The sequence below is a fragment of the Mastomys coucha genome, unplaced genomic scaffold (assembly GCF_008632895.1).
Source record: "Mastomys coucha isolate ucsf_1 unplaced genomic scaffold, UCSF_Mcou_1 pScaffold15, whole genome shotgun sequence".
NCBI classification, from domain to species: domain Eukaryota; kingdom Metazoa; phylum Chordata; class Mammalia; order Rodentia; family Muridae; genus Mastomys; species Mastomys coucha.
In genome coordinates, this window is record NW_022196897.1 from 79,806,147 (window position 1) to 79,826,365 (window position 20,219).

Here is a 20,219-nt window from a genome sequence, read left to right on the forward strand (position 1 = left end):
CACCATCACCACCATCACCACCACCACTACCACTACCACCATTACTACCACCACCACCACCACTATCATCACCACCACACATCACCACCACCACCATCACCACCATCACTACCATCACCACCACCACTATCATCATCACCACCACCACCACTATCATCACCACCACCACACCATCACTACCACCATCACCATCATCACCACCACCACTATCATCACCACCACACATCACCACCATCACTAACACCACCATCACACCATCACCACCACCACACCATCAGCACCACCACCATCATAACCACCATCACCACCACCATTATCATCTTCTTCGTCATCACTGAGGATGGGATTTTAGGTGTATTCCACCATACCCAGCTTTCCTTTCTTATTAAGAATCAGCCAATCAGAAATTCTGAAAACTGGTCATTTTATAGTAACAAGCAAAAAAAAAAAATATCTAGCAAATAAAAAAATGCAGCTATGTTTGAGGGCATAACATAGGACTTTTATTTAAAAGAGCTAGTTACTAGGCCTGGGAGATGGCTCAGCAAGTAAAGGGCCCCTTTGAATAATAAAACCATCTAAGTTTGATCCTAGGCACTCTTGTGCAGATGGTATGAGGTGGTGGGAAGGTCAGTCAGTGGAGAGACCGTCACCCAGCCTATAAGCACTTGAGCTAGATCTTCCAGTCTTAACATCGTACCAGTTGTACTCTGACTGCGACACATGCCATGGTGCACATGCACACACACACACACACACACACACACACACACACGCACACGCACACGCACACGCACACTCGCACATGCTCACACATATGCATGTATGAACACACATTCTCACACTCACAGACACACATACACTTACACTTGCACATGCACACTGTACAGGCATGCATACATGCGCACATACAAGCAAATAGATAATAAAGTTGTGCTCTGACCTCCACAGACATGCCATGCCACACACACATGCATGCAAATAAACAATAAAGTTGTGCTCTGGCCTCCACATCCATGCTGTGATACACATGTACCTGTGTACATATACTTCATCCTAACACATATATTAAATAAAGTTTAAAAATTAAAAACCTATTTTACTCAAACAATGGCTCCTCAAATCTAAAAGAGAGCATGTCATTCTCTGAGAGAATAAATATGCCATGAAGTAGTTTTTTAAAGCATGTGTTGGGAGACACTAAAGAATTTTCTCCAGCAAATTCTGAGTGCCTCACAGAGAGAGAACTGATGCTCTCACAGCTTGGGCGCTAACCCACCATTGTGGCTTCTAGGGTTGGCCATCCTGACTTCAGTGTAACCAGTTAAAGGGGACCAGCCATCAAAAGCACAGATACTCCTGTCAGGCAATAAACTAGACCTTATCAGTGACAGCAGTGCACATTACAAACTTCAAACTCATTCCTTGCTCTAATCCATCAGAAACTTCCTGGCTTTAATAGGCTCTAAATGGCAGGAGCTTTGAAGTCCCTGGGATTAGGGTCAGTAACAGACAGGCTGAACGAGACGCTAAATGCAGGTGGGACGAACTCTTGTGCGTCTCGAATTAAAAACAAATCCAATTAATCAAACAGGCCTCACCCTGGTCGCCGCAGCAGATGACAGGGGTGGCCAAGGCAGGGGACAAGTGCTGGAGCATCCAGCCAGCTCCTGTGAGAACCCATTTCAGGCTGCAAGGCTACAGGAGCTGTGCAGCTGACCTAAGCAGAACAGCAGCTATTGCTTTTTGTTTTCTTGAAGGAGGGCTCAATATCAGAAGAGAGATAAGGGAGCAGAAAACTAATGCCCTGTAAACTGAGTTTTCATGTAAACAAATCGGCTGGGACGGCAGAGGGAAGCGGAGACCTGTTTTCCCAAGGCGGATAGCCTTTGATCCCCGTGACTCTTAAGCTCTCAAACACTGTGGCTCCATCTATGCCAGGGCTCAGAGTTCACTGGGCCACCCTAGAACACTTCTGGTGAGATGACTCTGAACAGCAGGGTCACACTGCCTTGGCCTGGCAGTGTTGCTGGCATAGGATGGGAGGATGGGTCCACCCCAAGTCAGTACAACTTAGGGGTGCAGGAAGCCCCAGATGGCCCCTTCTGACACTATAACTCTTCATTCTCCTTACCTTCTGGAGGGTTTTTATTCTGATTATTCCAGACCACCAGCAGCTTGGACAGACTGGGCACCTTGGACACTTCGGTGATGACCCGGAAGAGGCTCTCCACGCGGTCGTAGGTGAGGACAATGGCAGTGAAGCCTTGTGACTGTGGTGGGATCAGCGGGAGGAAGAGCGGGTTGCTCACACTAGCCCACTTCTGCAAGAGGACAGGAGGACAAGGGTCAGAGAAGGAGCTGCAGCAGGTTGGTGGCTTTGCCCAACACCAGCAAGAGCTCAGCCATTCTTACAAGTGTCCCATCCTCACCATCTGACACCACAGAGAAGGGCACAGAACACCTGAGCTGAGAAGATGTTTCTACATGGCGGACTTAAAACACACATCTACCTCCATTTCCTCCCCAAACCACTGAGAGGGCAGCTAATGACTACAGAAGAATGGAAATCCATGACAGCAGGGATTTGACGAAGAGCTGAAAAGACTAGGAGGGCCTGAGAGGGCTGTAGGCAGGAGAGGGCATGCCCACTTGACCCTGCTAGGAGGAACAGTGCTGAGGGCAGAGGGCTGCTTAAAAGGCTGTGTCACAATGTCAGACTCCAGCTCACACACTCCTTTCTCCAACCCGGCCAGGTTGCTTCTCAGTGGAAATGGACTCTCCAGTCAAGAGGAGCCCTGCAGCTGTCTTGGCACCTCCAGCTCCCGGGGAAGCCCCCAGGCAGTACTTGGGTCCACAAAGACCTATTGATCAGCTTTTAGGGTATCCTTTCTTAATCATGAACAGATTCTAGAATCACAGACAGTTCAAGAGCATCTTTAGCAGAAGTGATACAAACCAAAGGAACAGACAAAGCTCAGAGCAGACAGACAATGGGCACACAGAATCAAGTTAAAAAAAAAACAAAACAAATGGTATCCTCAGGGAGAAAAAGGTTTTCAGCCATGAAAAAGTTATTTTTATTTTAAAATATCTGTCAAAGATTGGAAAGAACTCTTGGATGTTAAAAGCCATGAGAGAGGGGTGTGTGTGTGTGTGTGTGTGTGTGTGTGTGTGTGTGTGTGTGTGTATGTGTGTGTTAAGGGTGAGGTTTCTAATTTAAGAGACAGAAAAATATTCCAAGCAAGTGAAGAAAAAAACAGAAGGAAAAATAGGACAGAAACCAGGGCCATCAGTCCAGCGTCCATTTAATAGGCAGTCCCAGAAATGACAACAGCAGCCGCCGCCACCACTGCCACTGCCACAACAACAGCCACCCCCCAAACCACAGAATATGAACAAATGAATCTGTCACAGAAATGAAGCATGCTTTCAGTATGCCATGGGACAGCAAAAGCTTCAGACTGCAAGGGACCAAGAAAGAGCAAACACAGGGGTGTTTAAAATAGAGAAATAAAGAAACCAGAAAGATAAAACAGTGAAGCGGGCCATCATTCCCTCCCAGTGGAGCCAGGGGCGCTCTCTTCAAAGGTGAACCTGGTTGTGAACATGAATTTGCTGGACCAGTCTCAAAATCTCTCCATAAATTAGAAATTTTGTCAAAAGAAAGTTTTGAAAGTAAGAGAAAAAAGTAATATAATCTTTTCCCTACCATTAGAATGTTATATGATTTAAATATAACAAAGTAAGTGAAGAATCTTCTGTGCTAATGACAGATAAGAAGCTATTATTAAAATAATCTTACATATTTTAAGAGCTTCCTTCAAATAGAATTCATTTGAATTTTAAGAATACAGCAGGGCCTGGGGAGATGGTTCAGCAGGTAAGCATGCTTGCTGAGCAAGCACAAAGGCATTCTCAGCACTTATGTAAAAAACCAGGTATGCTCACACACAGCTATAACCCCAGTGCTATGGGAACTTGGGGCTGCGGACTCCAAGGGCTTGCTAGCTACCCAGGATAGCTCAACAGGAGAGCCCAGGCTCAGTGAGACACCTCATCTCAGGGCAATAAGACAGTGGAGAAAAAAACTCAGACCCGACATTCTCCTCTGGCTTCTGTGTGTAAAATAGGCATGCCTGCCCCATCCCTCCTCCCAACTACACATATACTATACATACACAGAACACAATGGTTCTGGTGTATTACATTATTTAAAAAAAAAAAACAAAAACAAAAACAAAAAACCTATGATAAAATATATGTAACATTTCCATTCTAAATGGCTTGTAAGTATACAATCGGTGTCATTAACTACGCCCACAACTGTATGTCAGCAAGTAGCAGCCCAGAACTGCAGCTTTCCAGAGGAGGAGAATGTGGAAAGCCCCAGCTGTCATTCTGGTTGTCCCACGTTTCCCTATAACCCTTTAGTTTCTGGATTCTCTATCAGTCTTATCTATACCACTGATGGATACCCATCACCACACATGTGACAACAGCTGTCTACCAGATGTGACAGTGCAGGCCAGGAAATGTACACAAACACATGGGAGACACATGGGATGGAGACTCGGGAAGTCTGAATGGGATTCCTGCAGCCCTATGACCAGGATATTCAAGCCTATCTGGCCAGAGATGGCCATCACTAGAATTCACAGCCGAGAGAGCCATGGCATCACACTGACCCTGAGCTGCAGTCTGAGGACAGTGGCTGGATGTTAGTATCCAAATTCTAGAATCTTGCTCCCTTCCTAGGAACCCTTTGTGTCTTCTGCTTCAAGCCTCATCCTTCATCTTGGCCCTGACTTCTATGAAACTGCTAAGTTAGCAGGTAGCTTTATTCCTAAGTCACAGGTACTCTTCCAGGGCTGCTTAGGTGCCCTCTGCCATTACCAGTCCGACCAACATGCCCAGACATTATGAACCTTACAGTCCACTTGAAAAACACCATTTGAAATGGAGGATGTTGAAGATTACCTAATGTGTGGACCAAGACAAGGCTCAGTGAGGGGGCCCCTAAGTGCCATGCACAAGGTCTCACATCCATTAACTCATTTGAAACTCAACCCCCAAACAGGGTTGTTCTCATCACAGGAGATGGAAATTTGGGACTAGAGATCACAAATTATGTTCAATGTGATCTAGCCTGGGAGTGATGGAACTCCAACAGCCCAGGCAGTTTGACTCCAGTCCCTCCCACATTCCTCTACACACACACACACACACACACACACACACACACACAGCAGGTGGGATGTCAGGAAGAGGAAAGGATGCCAACAGTCAATATATCTACCTCTTCACTAAAACAAAAATCCTAAAAATTCTTGAACCTTATTATCAATTCTTGCCAATAAGCAAGCATCTACCCTTAGGAACTGTGACTGTAGAAAGAACATACAAAACATACCACACATATAACTCCAAGACAAAGTGGGTGCATAAATTTGCAAAGGTAACTATCCCACAGATGCAGAAGGAAAAACGATTAAGACAACAAAACAAGGTCTGTGCTGTGGGAGGAGGGAGGAGAATGCCAACGTGCTTGGACGCCTGCACAGTGTGGACAGAAAAAGGTCCAGAGACATGAAAGCCAGCCTCAGAGGATGGGCACCCTGGAATTTAACCCAAGGCACCCTGAGGGCACTTAGGCTGATTTCAAGGTGCTGCCAGGAGAAGGAGCTGTCTCTGGCTAGATGACAGACTTCCTCCCTGGTGTCTTTAGGAAGTGGGTGGTCAGGGCAGGGAAGAAGGACAGGGACAGTTTGCTGGGAAGAACTGCCATTCCCACACTGCCAGCCTGCATCCCAACCAGGGCTGGAGCCCAGAGGGAGGCAGCACATGGGGGGCAGATGGAAAGGGGCTCACCGGCCTGAAATCTGGCCAGCCGTTTCCTGGAACTGCAGACACTGAGAGGAGCACAGGAGGCACATGTGAGCTACAGATCCATCAGAGTTGGACACACTGCCAGAGTGAATCAGCGCCACTGCAACAAGCCTGGGAGCCTCAACGGAGTCCAGTCTCTCCTTCTCAGTAGCTGTGTAACTTGGGCAAAGTACTTCAGGCCTCCTGTGTCTCAGTTTCTCTCTCATATCCTTGTGACACGGCTGCTACCTTTGTAGGTGCTGCTACTTGGCACAAAAGAGAGGAATGTACAGTCCTGGGCATCCACAACCCCGGGTTGGGGGAGGAGAGCCAGTGACTGATCTTTTGCAGGGGTTTTTCACATGTCTAGGGTCTCAGCACACTGTCTATGTGAAGCCACGCCTCCTCTCCAGCATCCCAGCATTCTGGTTTACCTGAATTCTACCTCTGCTAATCATCCAAATAGACTGGGTTTTTTGTTTTGTTTTGTTTTTGTTTTTCCCATGATTTGTTCTTTCCCTTTTGAGCTGGTTTCAACCACACTGAATGAAGGCTCTGTGAGGCAGGGGATATAACATCCAGTGCTTGCACCAGTGCCTTGTGCCATTGAAAATGCTGGAGAACAAAGGACTAATGTCTGATGACCCAGGCCCTACTACAACTGTCCTCTATGTAGAGATAGAAGCATGAGTTTCCAACTTGGTCAATTCATCTTAGAAGTACTTCCCAAGAATCTCATCATGCTCACGACTATAGAATTTTATTGCAATATTTAACTGATGCAGAGGCCTTGCCACTGATTAGCTTTATGCCATGAAAACATAACTCTGTCAGCAGCCATTTCCTCATCTTTAAGAATGGGACCATGACAGTATCTATTTCCCTGTGGAATGACGTTGAATTTAAATGAGACTGTATGCAATACTTAGGATAGAATCCATGGCTATTAGTTTACCCTGCTTTTTACCCTGTAGTTTACTGTGTGCATTTGTCTGCCACAATACATTGGCAATGCAGAAACCACTCACACCAGTAATGTCCCAGGAACCCATTCCCTGTGTCTACATTTCCTAATCATGTCCTCTAAGTCTAGATCAGGTTCGGATGCAAAGATGAACACATTCCTCACTTACAACAGTGAGGTGACTGGATGGGGAAGACAGCAGGGTAGAATGATAAATTACAATGCCAAATAGCAGGCAGTACAACAGGGTACCAAATAGGATTCCACGGCTGTGTGCAAGCAGAGATCCAACAACACCCCCTGCTCTGGGGAAGCTGCAGAAGGGAGAAGCAGGGGAAGGCTGCCAACTGAACTGAGCAGCCTGCCCACAGCGTTCAGAGAGACAGGGAGGATCTGAAAGGCTGAAGCCAAGGAGTGACAAGCCCTATCCTACGGCCCTTTTCACTTCCAGGCCTGCCTTGTTTGTTTCTTTTGAAGCTCTCTTCTCCCAAGTAGTGCTTTACTGATGAGTGAACATGGCTGCCTTTAAAGTTCACAGGTAGGAAGCCTTGGTGAGCAGTGGGCTTCTGCACCAAGCACCACCCCCTCCTTGAACATAATCCCATTTGGCTGCAGAGCTCAGCAGCAGGGTAGAGCAAAGGCAGCTTTTAATTGGGGCACATGCCTTCACAGAAGTTCTGTGCCACTGGAGTAAGGTCAACAAACCAAGTCCACAGAAATATCCCACTGGAAAGGAACATTAAAAAAAAAAAAATGTATTTCGTCACCTCTGAAATACCTTTCAGGACTGACCCCTGCTGGCTGGTCACAGAGAGTGTCTATAGTCTGGGACCTCTTGACCCCACTTTCTGCAGGAAATCAGGCAAGTTTAAACCTCCATAATTTACTCAAGGCTCTGGCTTCTGCCAGGAAAAAGCAAACAATGCTGTCAATTAACCCTAGTGCCTGATTTAAGTCTCCACTATGGCCAGATACACCCAGCAGTGGGGACAGGAAAGAAGGCAAAGTCATCCGTGAGTTAGGATGGTATGACTTCCAAACCTATCGCATCTCAGGAATCTGCTCACCCAGAGGCATTAGGGGATGGGTGAAATGGGAGTTATTCTAACAAAGCACTGGCCTTGGCCACACTGTCCTGCTCTTCTCTCACCCATCCTCCCACCATATTCACTCCACCCCTACAATGGATAATTGCTGTGGAAATCCCATGAAGAAACCTTTCATGGCTAAACTGCAGTCACACAAAGTAGTTCATAATAACCATGGCAACTGTCCAGTCTCAATGTCAGCCATAGGGAAGTGCTTGCCTTCATTTCAGTGGAAGGCTTGTGGGTTCCTTTCTAGAAGACTCATGTCTCAGGATGCCTTACAAGAGTGGCCTGGGGACACCAACCCTAAAGTCAAGGGCAATCAAACAGTTTCTCCTTCAAAAGACTCAAACTCAGGCTGCACATGGAGGAAGGTGTTCCTGTACCTCTGCAGCCCTGTCCTGGAGTTCTTAGGATCAGAGATTATGGTAGCCTGAAGCTATCCTTGTCATGGTTACTGCGCACAAACAAAATGGCTTTTGCCAGCCATCCTGAAAAGGTCTTGCTGGGTTGACTTGGGGACTATAAGAGTCAGGAGGGGAAAGGCTGCTTTTCATGACTAATTACGGGCCTTGTCAACCTGAGCAGCCGCAATACCAGCACCGAAGAAGCCAAGGACAACTGGAAACCTAATTCTCTTTGCTCACCATGTCAGAGGTGCTTCATGTCCCTCTGTATAACTTCATGCAGAAACAAGAGACTAGGACAGACATTAAGTCGGCCTATATTTGATGTAAACAGAAGCACTTTCCTGAGCGGAAAAATGAGACGTCAGAGAAGAGAGGAAGAGGGCCGACTATTACACAGAAGCCTGGAGCCCCTGTAATGAGCAGCCTTACCTATTCCTACCTTGATAGAAAGGGCAGTCTTGTTGTTTTGAAGTTATCAACCCTTACTTCAATGTGGTTTCAATTATGAATTACCAGACTAGAGGGGGTTGGGGGGAGAAAGCTTTGATTTATTCTTTTTGCTCCAATTATGCATGATGTGTTTCCACAGAAGACTTTGAAAAGTATTTCATCATGCCTCTTATCCTGCATTGGTCAAAGGGCAACACCGACAGGATTTAACCCTTTCCTTCCTCACCCAGGTTCAAAGAGACTATGGGTGGATGTGGGCCATGGGCTCTGAAGCAAAGGAAGCCATGAGAGGGTTAAGAGTTCACATCATGTTACTTGCTCGCACAAGGGTGGTGTCCCCTGTCCAAAATGGTGAGATGATATTTATGTTAATGGTTACTGGGAGATATGAAAGGGGCAATCAGTAATGTGGCCCATGCTGCCTTAACCATTAAACCTCTATAGCCCTGACTACCCACAGCTTTCTTCCAGAGCATGCTGATGGGCCCATGTGTCTCCAAGCAAGATTTCTTAGTTCACAGAGGAAAGAATTGAAGACAAATCTGGAGTCAACCTCCTGCCTCCCAAATAATAACTGGTTGCTCTGAAAAACAAGAATAATGCCAGAGGCCAAACCTTACTGATGATACATGAAACAGACACAGGGTGACAGAGATCAAAGGCCAGAAGACTAAGACAACTGTCAACTACAGGGAGAGTTAGCTACCTGCCTCCATGCACCTCTCCATGAGCTTCTTGCTGACCTGGTGCAGGGGGATGTTTCTGATCACATATGCCTCCCTTGACATGTCTGAAGACACCGAGAGCCACAGTGATGAGGGTAAATTCAAACATTTCTCTGTCCTCCAGATAATGGGGTCTTCTCTGGAGACCTGGCTCACTATGGACTCCTATCTCACATTTATTTGTAATAATTTGCCTGTGGTTTGTTGGTCTTCCTGGGTCTGAGGCCTGGCGCTGTTTAACAGTTCTTCAAACTCTCAGCCACCTTCCTTCCCAGAAAAACCTCTCTGGTACTTCTCTCCTCCTGCAGCTCCAAGAGGGTGTGTTGGCTGCATACCTATGCTCTCCACACCACTTCAATTTCCACTGCTGTCTCTTTGGGCTGTGTTCTAACCATTTCTTTGGACCTCATCCTCTAGTCTAAACAGGGAGTCTCAATAGCTGTTTCTGCTGCTCGTACTCGGGCTTCATGGTTTTGTGGTTTCTAATGGGGGCTCCTCACTTCTCTTAGCAGTTTACTGAAAGGATTGAGACCTAGGCAGAAGACAAATTCCTCAAGGAAGGGTCTGAGTTTCAGGGCCATGTTCTATCCAGTTCCCTCTCACCGTATCTGGACTAGACTAGGTGTGAACCTAGCCCACAGCCTACATGGGGTGGGATGGTTTGTGAGCACAGGTCTCAGCACTGAGCCAATCTAGGCAGGTCCCATCTTCATGTCACACAGACACAGCTCTCCATGTCTTGGTCTGGATGGGTCACAGGTGATAAATCCTGTTCCTCATCCTCCCACTTCTCATAGCGGTCACGTTGAATCTCTGCATCACCAAAGACTATGGATTTCCACGGTGAACGCGTGCCGTGAGCCCAGCCTCCCAGGGCAGCAAGGGCCAGTCTGTTTCAGGGCTCAGCTTCCTGCATGCCAGCTCAGCAACTAGTTAAAACTGGCCCATGGAACTTCTTTGGTAGTTTACTACTCAAGTGAGAGAAATCTTTCTACATTCCTATGGTCAAGTTAGTCATGCACTACCATGTGCCTTGTTTAATTTGAGGGCCACATTTGTGTGTAAGTTTGCTGAAAATAATTCTCATGAAAATTGACAGTAATTATATAACAGTTGAAATGATAGAAACAGAGAATTTCTACACAAGACAGGCTAGAGTTCTGCAGACCCCTGTTTTGTTACCAAAAAGGTGGGTTGGTTCATCATTATGGACGATGGTGATGGTGACTCTGTGGTGCCACAAACACACCCAGGGCTTCCTGAACTCTAGGCAGGCGTTCTGCCACTGAACTACACCTTAGCCCAGAGGAAGGTCCTGAATGTCTCACTACCTTCACCAGTCAGAACCGAGTTAGCAGAGCGCTGTTATTGGGTGAAAGGATCCACACCAGAAATATTTAAGACAGTCACCTGGGTGTAAAGAATGTCCCGCTGTAAACAGAGTCCCACCTCATTGTAAATTCCTGTATCCATATGATAAGGCACTGTATAGCCTGACTCTATCTGTGATTCTTGCATACAAAGATTCAAGGAAGTGGGGATTGAAAACACTTGAGGGAAATGCTAATTCTGTAAGGAGCATGTAGAGACTTTCCTTTCTTGCTCTTATTCCCTGAGCAATAAAGTAAAACTGATGTTCACAAAGCACTCACAGAGGCTCAGGCATTAGGAGCAATCTCGAGATTATCTGTCTGTAAGAGAACGAGCACAGATCTGTGCACTCACACCACTCTACACTAGGAGCTTAACCATCAGTGGGGTTTTCTATCCACAGGAATCCCACACAGATGCTGAGGGTCAACTGCATCAGTGGCCATAGCAGTAACAACTTTTTAAAGTTCTGTGCCATTTATAAAAATCTTCCTTGTAAATTATACCTCCAATTTTTCATAATCATACTATTTAAGAATTAACCTACTCTGTTCCCACTTTACAAGTAATGATAATAAATTTTAAAGAGGTAAGAAACCCACACAGGGTCAAACTAGTGAATGTTCCTGAACTCAGGTTTGATTCCAAAATGTCCTTTTCTTTGAAGGTCCAGACACCAATAAGCAACCAGGAATTAGTGGTGACACTACTCCTCTGTAGCCATTAGCACCCCTAAGCCCAGCCCTACAGATATCAAACTGTTGCAGAGGATGAGTCCCTCAGTCACCTCAAGTCCCTCAGATCATGAGCAGTAGGGGAGGTTTAACACTTAGTTCAGAAATGTCTGGTTGCACTCAGCTTACTGAAGGCTCAGGGGTTAAACCCACCTGACTACCTCCTGAAAATTCCTGCTATTAGCTGAGGCTTGGCCACTTCAATCTTTTACATTTGGCCAGATGCCCATCCTCCTTTTACAGTGCCAAACTACTGTCAGGAAGAGCTGGAAGGGTGGCCACTGATTGCTTTTCAGGTAGTAGAGGAAAAAGTTGACATTTCGTCTTCCTAGTGCTTGGAAAGGAAGGCGATCATTTATAAGAACCTCATCTGGCTGTGGCCTCCATCAGTGGGATGGACACAAGCCAGTGAACAGCTCCACATAAGCCATATTAAAAGAATTTGGAATGAGCAAAGAGAAGATTCCAGATGTTGATACTTTCAATAATTCATGAGTTATAACAGTCTGTAAGCAATAAATTTCACTAAATATATCTATGATATGACTGCTTAAGATATTGGCAAAAATAACAACCATTGATTTTATTGGTTTACAATTTGACATATTAAAAATAACAATTCCACTGTTTGACAGGGATAGTACACAGGATTGGGGTTATTTTTTAGAACAAACACACAATCATCACCCTCGAGTTCATGAGGATACGGACAACATCTGAAAGAAAGACCTCCATGAAAATACTCATGCTTCACTTGATTCCAACCACCCAGGCTCACCTATAGTCTAAAGACAGCAACTGAGGCTACCAAACCACTACTTCTCATGAGAGGGTAAGCAAACTTACAATCTCACCTAACTATCTCATGCTTGAAAAATTCTAGCAGTTTGAAAGAACCTATGTGTAGACTTGTGTGCTGGCAGCCCATTGGCTCTATCAGCAAGGTCAGCAGTGAGGTGGGAAGATTTCACATGCACTCTCTGGAATGATTAGATTACAGCTCAGGACATTTGAGCTCAGAGGGTCTCCACAGTTATGACCAAGAGAACCCGAATCTTCATGTCTATGAGGGTAACAGAAATGCAGCACTCGGGGAGCTGGTAAGGTGGAAGGGGTGGCCTCCACAGCACAGCCACTTCTTAATTCTCTGGAATTTCACTGAGGCATATGTTTTGTCTACTGTGCTTTCCTCTGTTTCTTCTTGGGGGAAGAAAGAAGGCACGGAAACACAAGAGCAAAAGGAACAGGGAAGGAGACAGCGATGGATCTGGGTCTGACAAATTTTTGGAAGCTAAAACACATGGCGGTGTTTCTTTTCAAAAATCCTCTTGCTGTAAAGCACATAGAAATATAGGATAAAATACAGCAAAACTCCTTTTCAACCTGCAGCTGAGGTCACAGGAAAAATGAAATCCCAGAGGCCAGGATCAAAGTGGAGACCCAGGGTGGAGGGCAGCGGAGTTATGCAGAGCGGCACCTGGAGGGCAGAGGCTATGGCTGGGCATAGTGATGATGCTCAGCGTCAGTGCCTCTGAGGAGAGAGGGGCAAAGGAATCTTGGACATAAAGCCTGTGTGATCAAGGAAGGAAGAGGAGCAGGAAAAGCCACCTACAAAGAGACACAACAACACAACACACTCCTCTTTCTGGGCCTGAGCTTGGGGTGGTGTCAGAGATCTCCTTGGGAAAGTTTAGTGGAAAGCAGTCTTCATGCAGGTTTGGATGTAACAGTCTACGTGAAGGTACAGGTACTCTACCTGAGGAGCTGGAGTAGGAGTGTGATTGATCTCTATGCTGTGTCTAGAGTACCTGCAGAAGCATTAACTCCTTAAATAATCATTGACAATAAAGAAATGAACAAAGTGAACCAGAGTGAACAAGCAAGACCCTAGAAAATACCCTCTCTGCTCAAGTTGTAACAATTTACTCCCCCACACCCACTACCTCATCAAAGATGAGCTCATGCTCCAAAATGACAAAAACCCCAAGAAACAGTATAACCAAAGCAGCAGACATTGACCTACGACACAGTGAGACCTCACCAGGAATCCAGAAAATGGAGAAGCAATGAACAAAGGTCTCAGATCCTTGAAGACATAAAAGACACTAAAGTGAGTCAGGTGGGCTTGGAGTTTAAGGTCAGCATATATAGTGAGATCCTGTCTTAAAAATAAAAACATAAGGGCCAAGCAGACAGATTTGATTAAGTAACCAAAATGAACTTCTACAAATAACCACTGAAGTTTAAATTACAATGCATAGATAAAATGTGGAAAACACTATCCTGTACAGAGATATGAAATGTGGGAAACCCAGGAAACAAAACAGAACAAGAAGAGAAGGTAATGGCAGAAGAAAAAAAGTTGCACATGAATTTACCAGGACTCCGGAAGGAATAACTAGTGAGGAATACAAATGTATTCCATTCCTAGAATGGATGAATGGGAAACTTCAAAAATAAACTAACAATAAGAGGTTCAGGTTAAAGGAGAAACAGCCCCCAAGCCAGGAAGCACTGGCAGCTTACTCAGGTGGGAGCCCACATAGGACTCAAAACAGAGGGTGCAGACTTGAAAAGTAAAAGGGTGGGAAAGCCATGACTTCCCTCATCTGACACAGAAGAAAGGAAACAGTAATGAGACACTGAAACTACCCGGAAGAAGCCTGTGAGCCACACCACCATCACAACACCAGGACAAACTGTGTTGAAACACCTCCGTGGTGGAACAAGCCTGTCACAGGGGTCACATATCCAATATCCTATATATCAGATATTTACAGTATAATTCATAATAGTAGCAAAATTATAGTAATGAAATAGCAATGAAAATGACTTTCTGGTTGGGGTGACCATACCACAAGGAACTGTATTAAAGAGCTGCAACATTAGGAAGGTTGAGAACCAAGATGAAAGGTTCGGGAAGAGACCTGTGCATACACAGGGGAAAATGCAACCGCAATAAAATGTTAACACTGGAGGACTACAGGTAAGGAACATATAAAAAATGCTACTTTTAAAACTTCAATTCTGAACTTTAACAAGATTTTTTTAAAAATGTGCTAGGGGTGGGGACACAGCTCAGGGGCATAACATTTACCTAGGACATACAAGGCCTGGGTTCAACCTATAGCTTCAGAAAAACAAACAAACAAACAAAAAAAAAGAATGAAAGAACAACATTTTCAGAGATGGAAAATTATGTATCCTTAAAACAAGAACTGATATGAAAAATTAGTTTGAAATTTAAAAAAAAATTTTTTTAATCAAAAGAAAAGTTAAAATATAAAGGAAGGAAATGTCCCAGAAATGAGAACAGAAAGATCAGGCCTGGAAGGAAAAGCAGCAGAGCTACTCCACACATTCACCATCCAGGGGACAGATGCCACAGAGAGAAACGAGAGGACATTCAAGAAGAAAATGCCTCTATGCTGAAAGGCATGGATTTCCAGCTTGAAAGAGCTCAAATCAGCATTGTCAGCAAAAACACTCATGTGGGGACACATTATCCTAAAACTTAGAACACAGAAGTTGCCAAGAGTGGGGGAAAGTTAACATTAAAAGCCAAGAACTAAAATGTTTCTCTTTCTGAGATTACATGGAAGGACCAGGAGACAACAGAGCAACAATTTCAAAGTTCTCAGTAAATCTGTCTCCACCACAATTCTGAGTCCAAGCCCTCACCACATGGGAAGTAAGCACATTTCCAGACACCCAAGGTGACGGAGCATCATCTCTCTCTTGTGTACTGCCTTAGGCAGCTCTTTGGAAGGAAGAAACAAGAAAAAGAAAGATGTTAGGCCCTGGAACAGGAAACAGCACAAAGCATAGAGGAAAGAGAATTCCAGAATGGTAGAGGATCAGGACAACAGCTACACAGAGACCCAGGAGGACTCACCGTACTGCAGGAGACGGGGCTTGGAAGCCAAAAGAAAAGAAGCCTGGCCTTTACTGAGCTGACCAGTCTACTGTCTTAACCAGGGTAGTTAGTGGAAACCATTTGTAATAGAACCAAACGAAGTAAAAGGAAATAATAGCTATCAACTCCCTGGAAAACAGAGGATCTTAAGTACTATCCATAGCCCCAATTACACACAAGGTAAACAAGATTTTAATGAAAGTGATGACACGTTAGCACTGGTCAAATGCGTGTGCGTGCACACACACACGCACACACACATACACACACAAAACCACACACAACCACAGGGAAAGTGGAGAATGGGAGAAAAAGCACCAACTTGGAGAAAGTGGAAAAGATGTCTCTTAGTGAGAAATTCTAAAATTGCACTATGAGCATTTTGTACAAGAGCAGGAAGACAAGCAGAGGGGAGTGGGAAGAGTTGAAAGTAGCTGTCCCAGGAACAGGCTCCAGTTTTTATGTGACTACTAAAACGCATGTGTGACAGAGCACTATTTTTTAAATGATAAAATAAATAAATATTGCAGAGTGAGAAGGGAGAGTGCTGGGATAAAAATCAAGTGTCAAACTCTGGCCAGAGCAATGTAGCCATTTTTCCAATCTATAGATGTAATAGCCTGGTTATGAGAAAATCTCATTCAAATATTACTTTGGAGACTCTTAAAACTATGTTATGGGGTTGCTGAGGCCAACCTAGAGGGAGCCTGGCCATGGCTCCTGAAGACCAAGGATCTACTGTGCTCATGCCTGATAACTCATGCAGGGCAACATCGCCAGGGCAGCCAGCATGTTCCCTGTCCACCTGCTGCAGGTCAAGCCTCTACACACTCTAAAATATTATTCCACCTGCTTGCTTCGCACATGTTGTGCAGTGTCAAGAGAGAGTAGGGTTTGATTCATGAATGCTGGAGCCCTCAGAGTGGATCATGAGTTAAGGATAGATGCAGGGAGGCTGGGCAGTGGTGGTGCATGCCTTTAATCCCAGCACTTGGGAGGCAGAGGCAGGTGGATTTCTAAGTTCAAGGCTAGCCTGGTCTACAAAGTGAGTTCCAGGACAGCCAGGGCTACACAGAGAAACCCTGTCTCGAAAAACAGAACAAAACAAAACAAACAAACAAAAGGATAGATGCAGGGAGTGGGAAATGTGTCCCCCTTGGGGTGCCACCCCACATGGTGATGTGTCCCCCTTGGGGTGCCTATAACACAGATGTCTGTTATACAGTGGAAGAGCCCTTCCACTGCAGAAGATTTGACTGATACGGTTATGATCTCAGGCACACCTCAAGTTTGCCTTTCACATTCCTTATAAACTCTCCTCATTTAAATCTGGCTTGGGGCCTGGGCCTTCCTATCTTCCCTCTGACCAGAACTGCCCAAGCTCCTTAGTTCTTATATCTTTCTATCCATAGACCAAGGCCCAGCTCTCTATTCCCTGACTGCTGACTGCTCTATTCCCTTCTGGCTTTCCTTGCAGCTCTTCACAGAAAAGTCTAGAATTTAAGGTCATCTACTAAGCCACTTGTGCAAATGTCCCTAACTCATGATGTATTTCTAAAAACAATATAATTCAAGAATTTACTTAAAATGCAAACTAGGTTTCTGAATTCCATACGTAGTTTTGTATTTTTGTCTTCTAGGCAGTAGGAGGGAAAGATCCTAGAATCAGCCTTAGAAAGCCCCTTGGGGAAAAGAATAGGCCCTCAAATTCCAGAGGTTGTGTTGTACACAACCCAGAAGCTAAAGGGTGGTGCTGAGTTGAATTAGGCAATTTGTTAAACTGGTGTCTTTCCCACTTGAGAGTTCTGCCTCATGCATCTGACCATTCTTCCTGGGCTTTCATGTAATTACTGACTTCACATTTACAGCTGAGTGATCTTTCCAGAACAACCACAGCCACTGTGAGCAAGAGCCATCTGGACAGCTGAGTGTGTGCGGCCTTCAGCTGTAGGGAAAGCAGTGACAGACATAGCATAAACAGCCTCTGGATTATTTCTAACCTAAACCCTGCAGGTCAAGGTGAGGAGGGACAAGCCTCCTTCCAGTCAGTGAACTAGGATGTGGAGAGTAAGTCAAATTCCACACCAAAACATGGTCTTCAGGTCAGCAGCATCATACATTATGATGACGTACGGTTCCCTAAGGCCTGGGAATCTGCAAGAAATGTGAGTCCTATGTACCCACCCGAGCCAAGCTGGATCCTGGAGTAGATGGGCAGGACTCTGTACCCACATCTGCCCAACTGAGCCCATGGCTTGGCATTACCAGCCAGGAGCTCTTATGGAACATCTCAGAGTGTAGACAGTCCCTGGCACTTTCTATATCCAAACTCTGGGTTTGGTCAGAGGCTGACAGGAAGTCCCCATGCTTAGATCATCCTGGTTTATCTGCAGGTAAGTCATCCCTCTAGCTGACTGCACTGGAACAAGCTCTTGTTTTTCCATCTTACCCTTACACAGTTACACACTTTAGGCAGCCTCCCCAAACTCCCCATTGTTTATCACCAGCTGTGATGAGAAGGCCTATTCTTCTGTGTTCCAGGTCCAGTGTCTTAGTTGGGGTATCTATTGCTGTGATAAAACATCATGATCAAAAATGACTTAGAGAAGAAAAGGTTTTTCAGCTTACAGTTGTAGCCCACCCCACCATGAAGGGAAGCCAGAGAAAGAACTGACAGCAGGAACTAAGGCAGGGGCCATGAAGGAATGCTGCCTACCGGCTTGCTTTCTTGGCTTGCTCAGCCTGCACCCAGGACCACCAGCCTAGGGGTGACACCACCCAGGCTTGCCTACAGGCCAATGTGGGGTATTTTCTTTCCTAAAATGGCTTTAGCTTATGTCAAGTTGACATAAAACTAGCCAGCATATCTGACATAGTAAATGCAGAAAGGAAAAGAGAAGGCAAACTTTCCTAGTGTTATTGCTGGTTAAAACTTGAAAAAAATATATCCAATCAATGAGTGAATAAAATCACAACACTGATAAAGATGGAATAAAAATCACATTATAGACAAATAATGAAGAAATTCACAATTCTGAGTACATTACTTTTGATGTTTTAAAAGAATGTTACTGAGATAATTCAGTTTGGTTAGCATGTGCTAGAAATCCAAATGCAACATAATAGCCTGCCTCAGTCCCAGTCTCCATATACTCTCTCCTGCATCTCATACATCTGTGACCAGACATCCAGAATGGTGTCTGGGGAAAAGCCTGGCTGCCTGGCCAGCCTAGAAGTGGTTGCAGGGATAGTGAGGCAGGAAGCAGAGATTTAGGGAGATGATGATAACATTTGGCTGGCAAGTGCAAAGACAGAAACAGATCAGTGGGTAGACGAATAGAAAAGGTAAAAGATAGAGGAAGCCCTGTGATGAAAATTCAGGATAAAAACATACATTTTCTTTTATTCTATTTATTAATTCATGATGTATGAAAGTATGTATATATGTATATATATGTATGTGTGTATTTTATATATTTTATGTATATGGGTGCTTTGTCTGCATATACATCTGCACACTAGAAGAAGGCATCAGATCCCATGGGGCTACATTTATAGGTGGTGCCACATGTGGGTGCTGGGAATTGAGCTTGGGATCTCTAGAATAGCCAGTGCTCTTAAATGCTAAGTCATCTCTCTCCAGCTTCCCACCCTCTCTGAACTTTCTTTCTTTCTTTCTTTCTTTCTTTCTTTCTTTCTTTCTTTCTTTCTTTCTTTCTTTCTTTCTTTCTTTCTTTCTCTCTTTGGTTTTTCGAAACAGGGTTTCTCTGTGTAGCCCTGGCTGTCCCGGAACTCACTCTGTAGACCAGGCTGGCCTCGAACTCAGAAATCCACCTGCCTCTGCTTCCAAAGTGCTGGGATTAAAGGCATGCACCACCACTGCCGGCTGTATTCTTTCTTTTTAAATACAACTTTTAATGTGTCTTTGTATAAGTGTGTGTGTGTATTAGATTTTTTGGTTAGACATACTTTTTCAAGTTTTAATCAGTAATAACACTAGGAAATGCTCGTGTGTGATGGAGTATACATGCACACACATTTGTGAAGAGGTCAGGGACCCACCCCCAGTTCTGGGATTACAGGTGTGTGCCACCACATCTGGCTTTCTCATAGGGGTTTAGGGGATTGTACACTGGTCCTCACTTTTCTGTCTGAACTCTCTCTCCATCCCTACTTGCCTTTTAACCAGCTTGAGCCCAGTGAGAAGTCCTTTCCCAAGCACAGTCTCTAATCTAGGCAGACATGCTACTTCCAAGTAGTGCTCAAGGTTCTCTGTAGCAAATCCTCGTAGACCCTGAGAGTGGAACACAGTGTGACTGCCCTCACCCTATTGATTAGAACAGTGAGGCACCTGGTGATGAATGCTCCAGGAGGCCATCCTTCGCTGTCTGTTACCCACAAGCCATAGCCATTTCTATATTGAATGGAGACAGCTGTATCTATCCAAAATACAGCTTTCACCTCTCATTCCCCTGTCTGAGCATGCACAGAGCAGGCGGGAGGCCAGCAGCACACCTTTGAGCATCCCAGAGCATCCCTGATTTACTGACCACCAACCACACCTACTCCCACCTCGGGTGTCTGACATTGTAAATTTGATGGAACCTAGAGGAGAGACTCCCCTGCAGGCTGGGCTCAGAGTAATCTCATCTAGAGTCAGTTAAATATTCCTGAGGGGAGGGAGAAGTCAACT

General features: G+C 45.1%; 1 protein-coding gene across 1 annotated transcript in view; it reads right to left on the bottom strand.

Moving 5' to 3' along the window:
• Ext2 (exostosin glycosyltransferase 2) overlaps nucleotides 1-20,219 on the bottom strand; it is a 129,252-nt gene that overhangs the window by 41,751 nt on the left and 67,282 nt on the right. Inside the window, exon 9 of the mRNA XM_031371104.1 lies at nucleotides 2,135-2,324. Coding sequence (XP_031226964.1) covers nucleotides 2,135-2,324 — 190 coding nt within the window. The remainder of the gene's footprint in view (nucleotides 1-2,134; nucleotides 2,325-20,219) is intronic.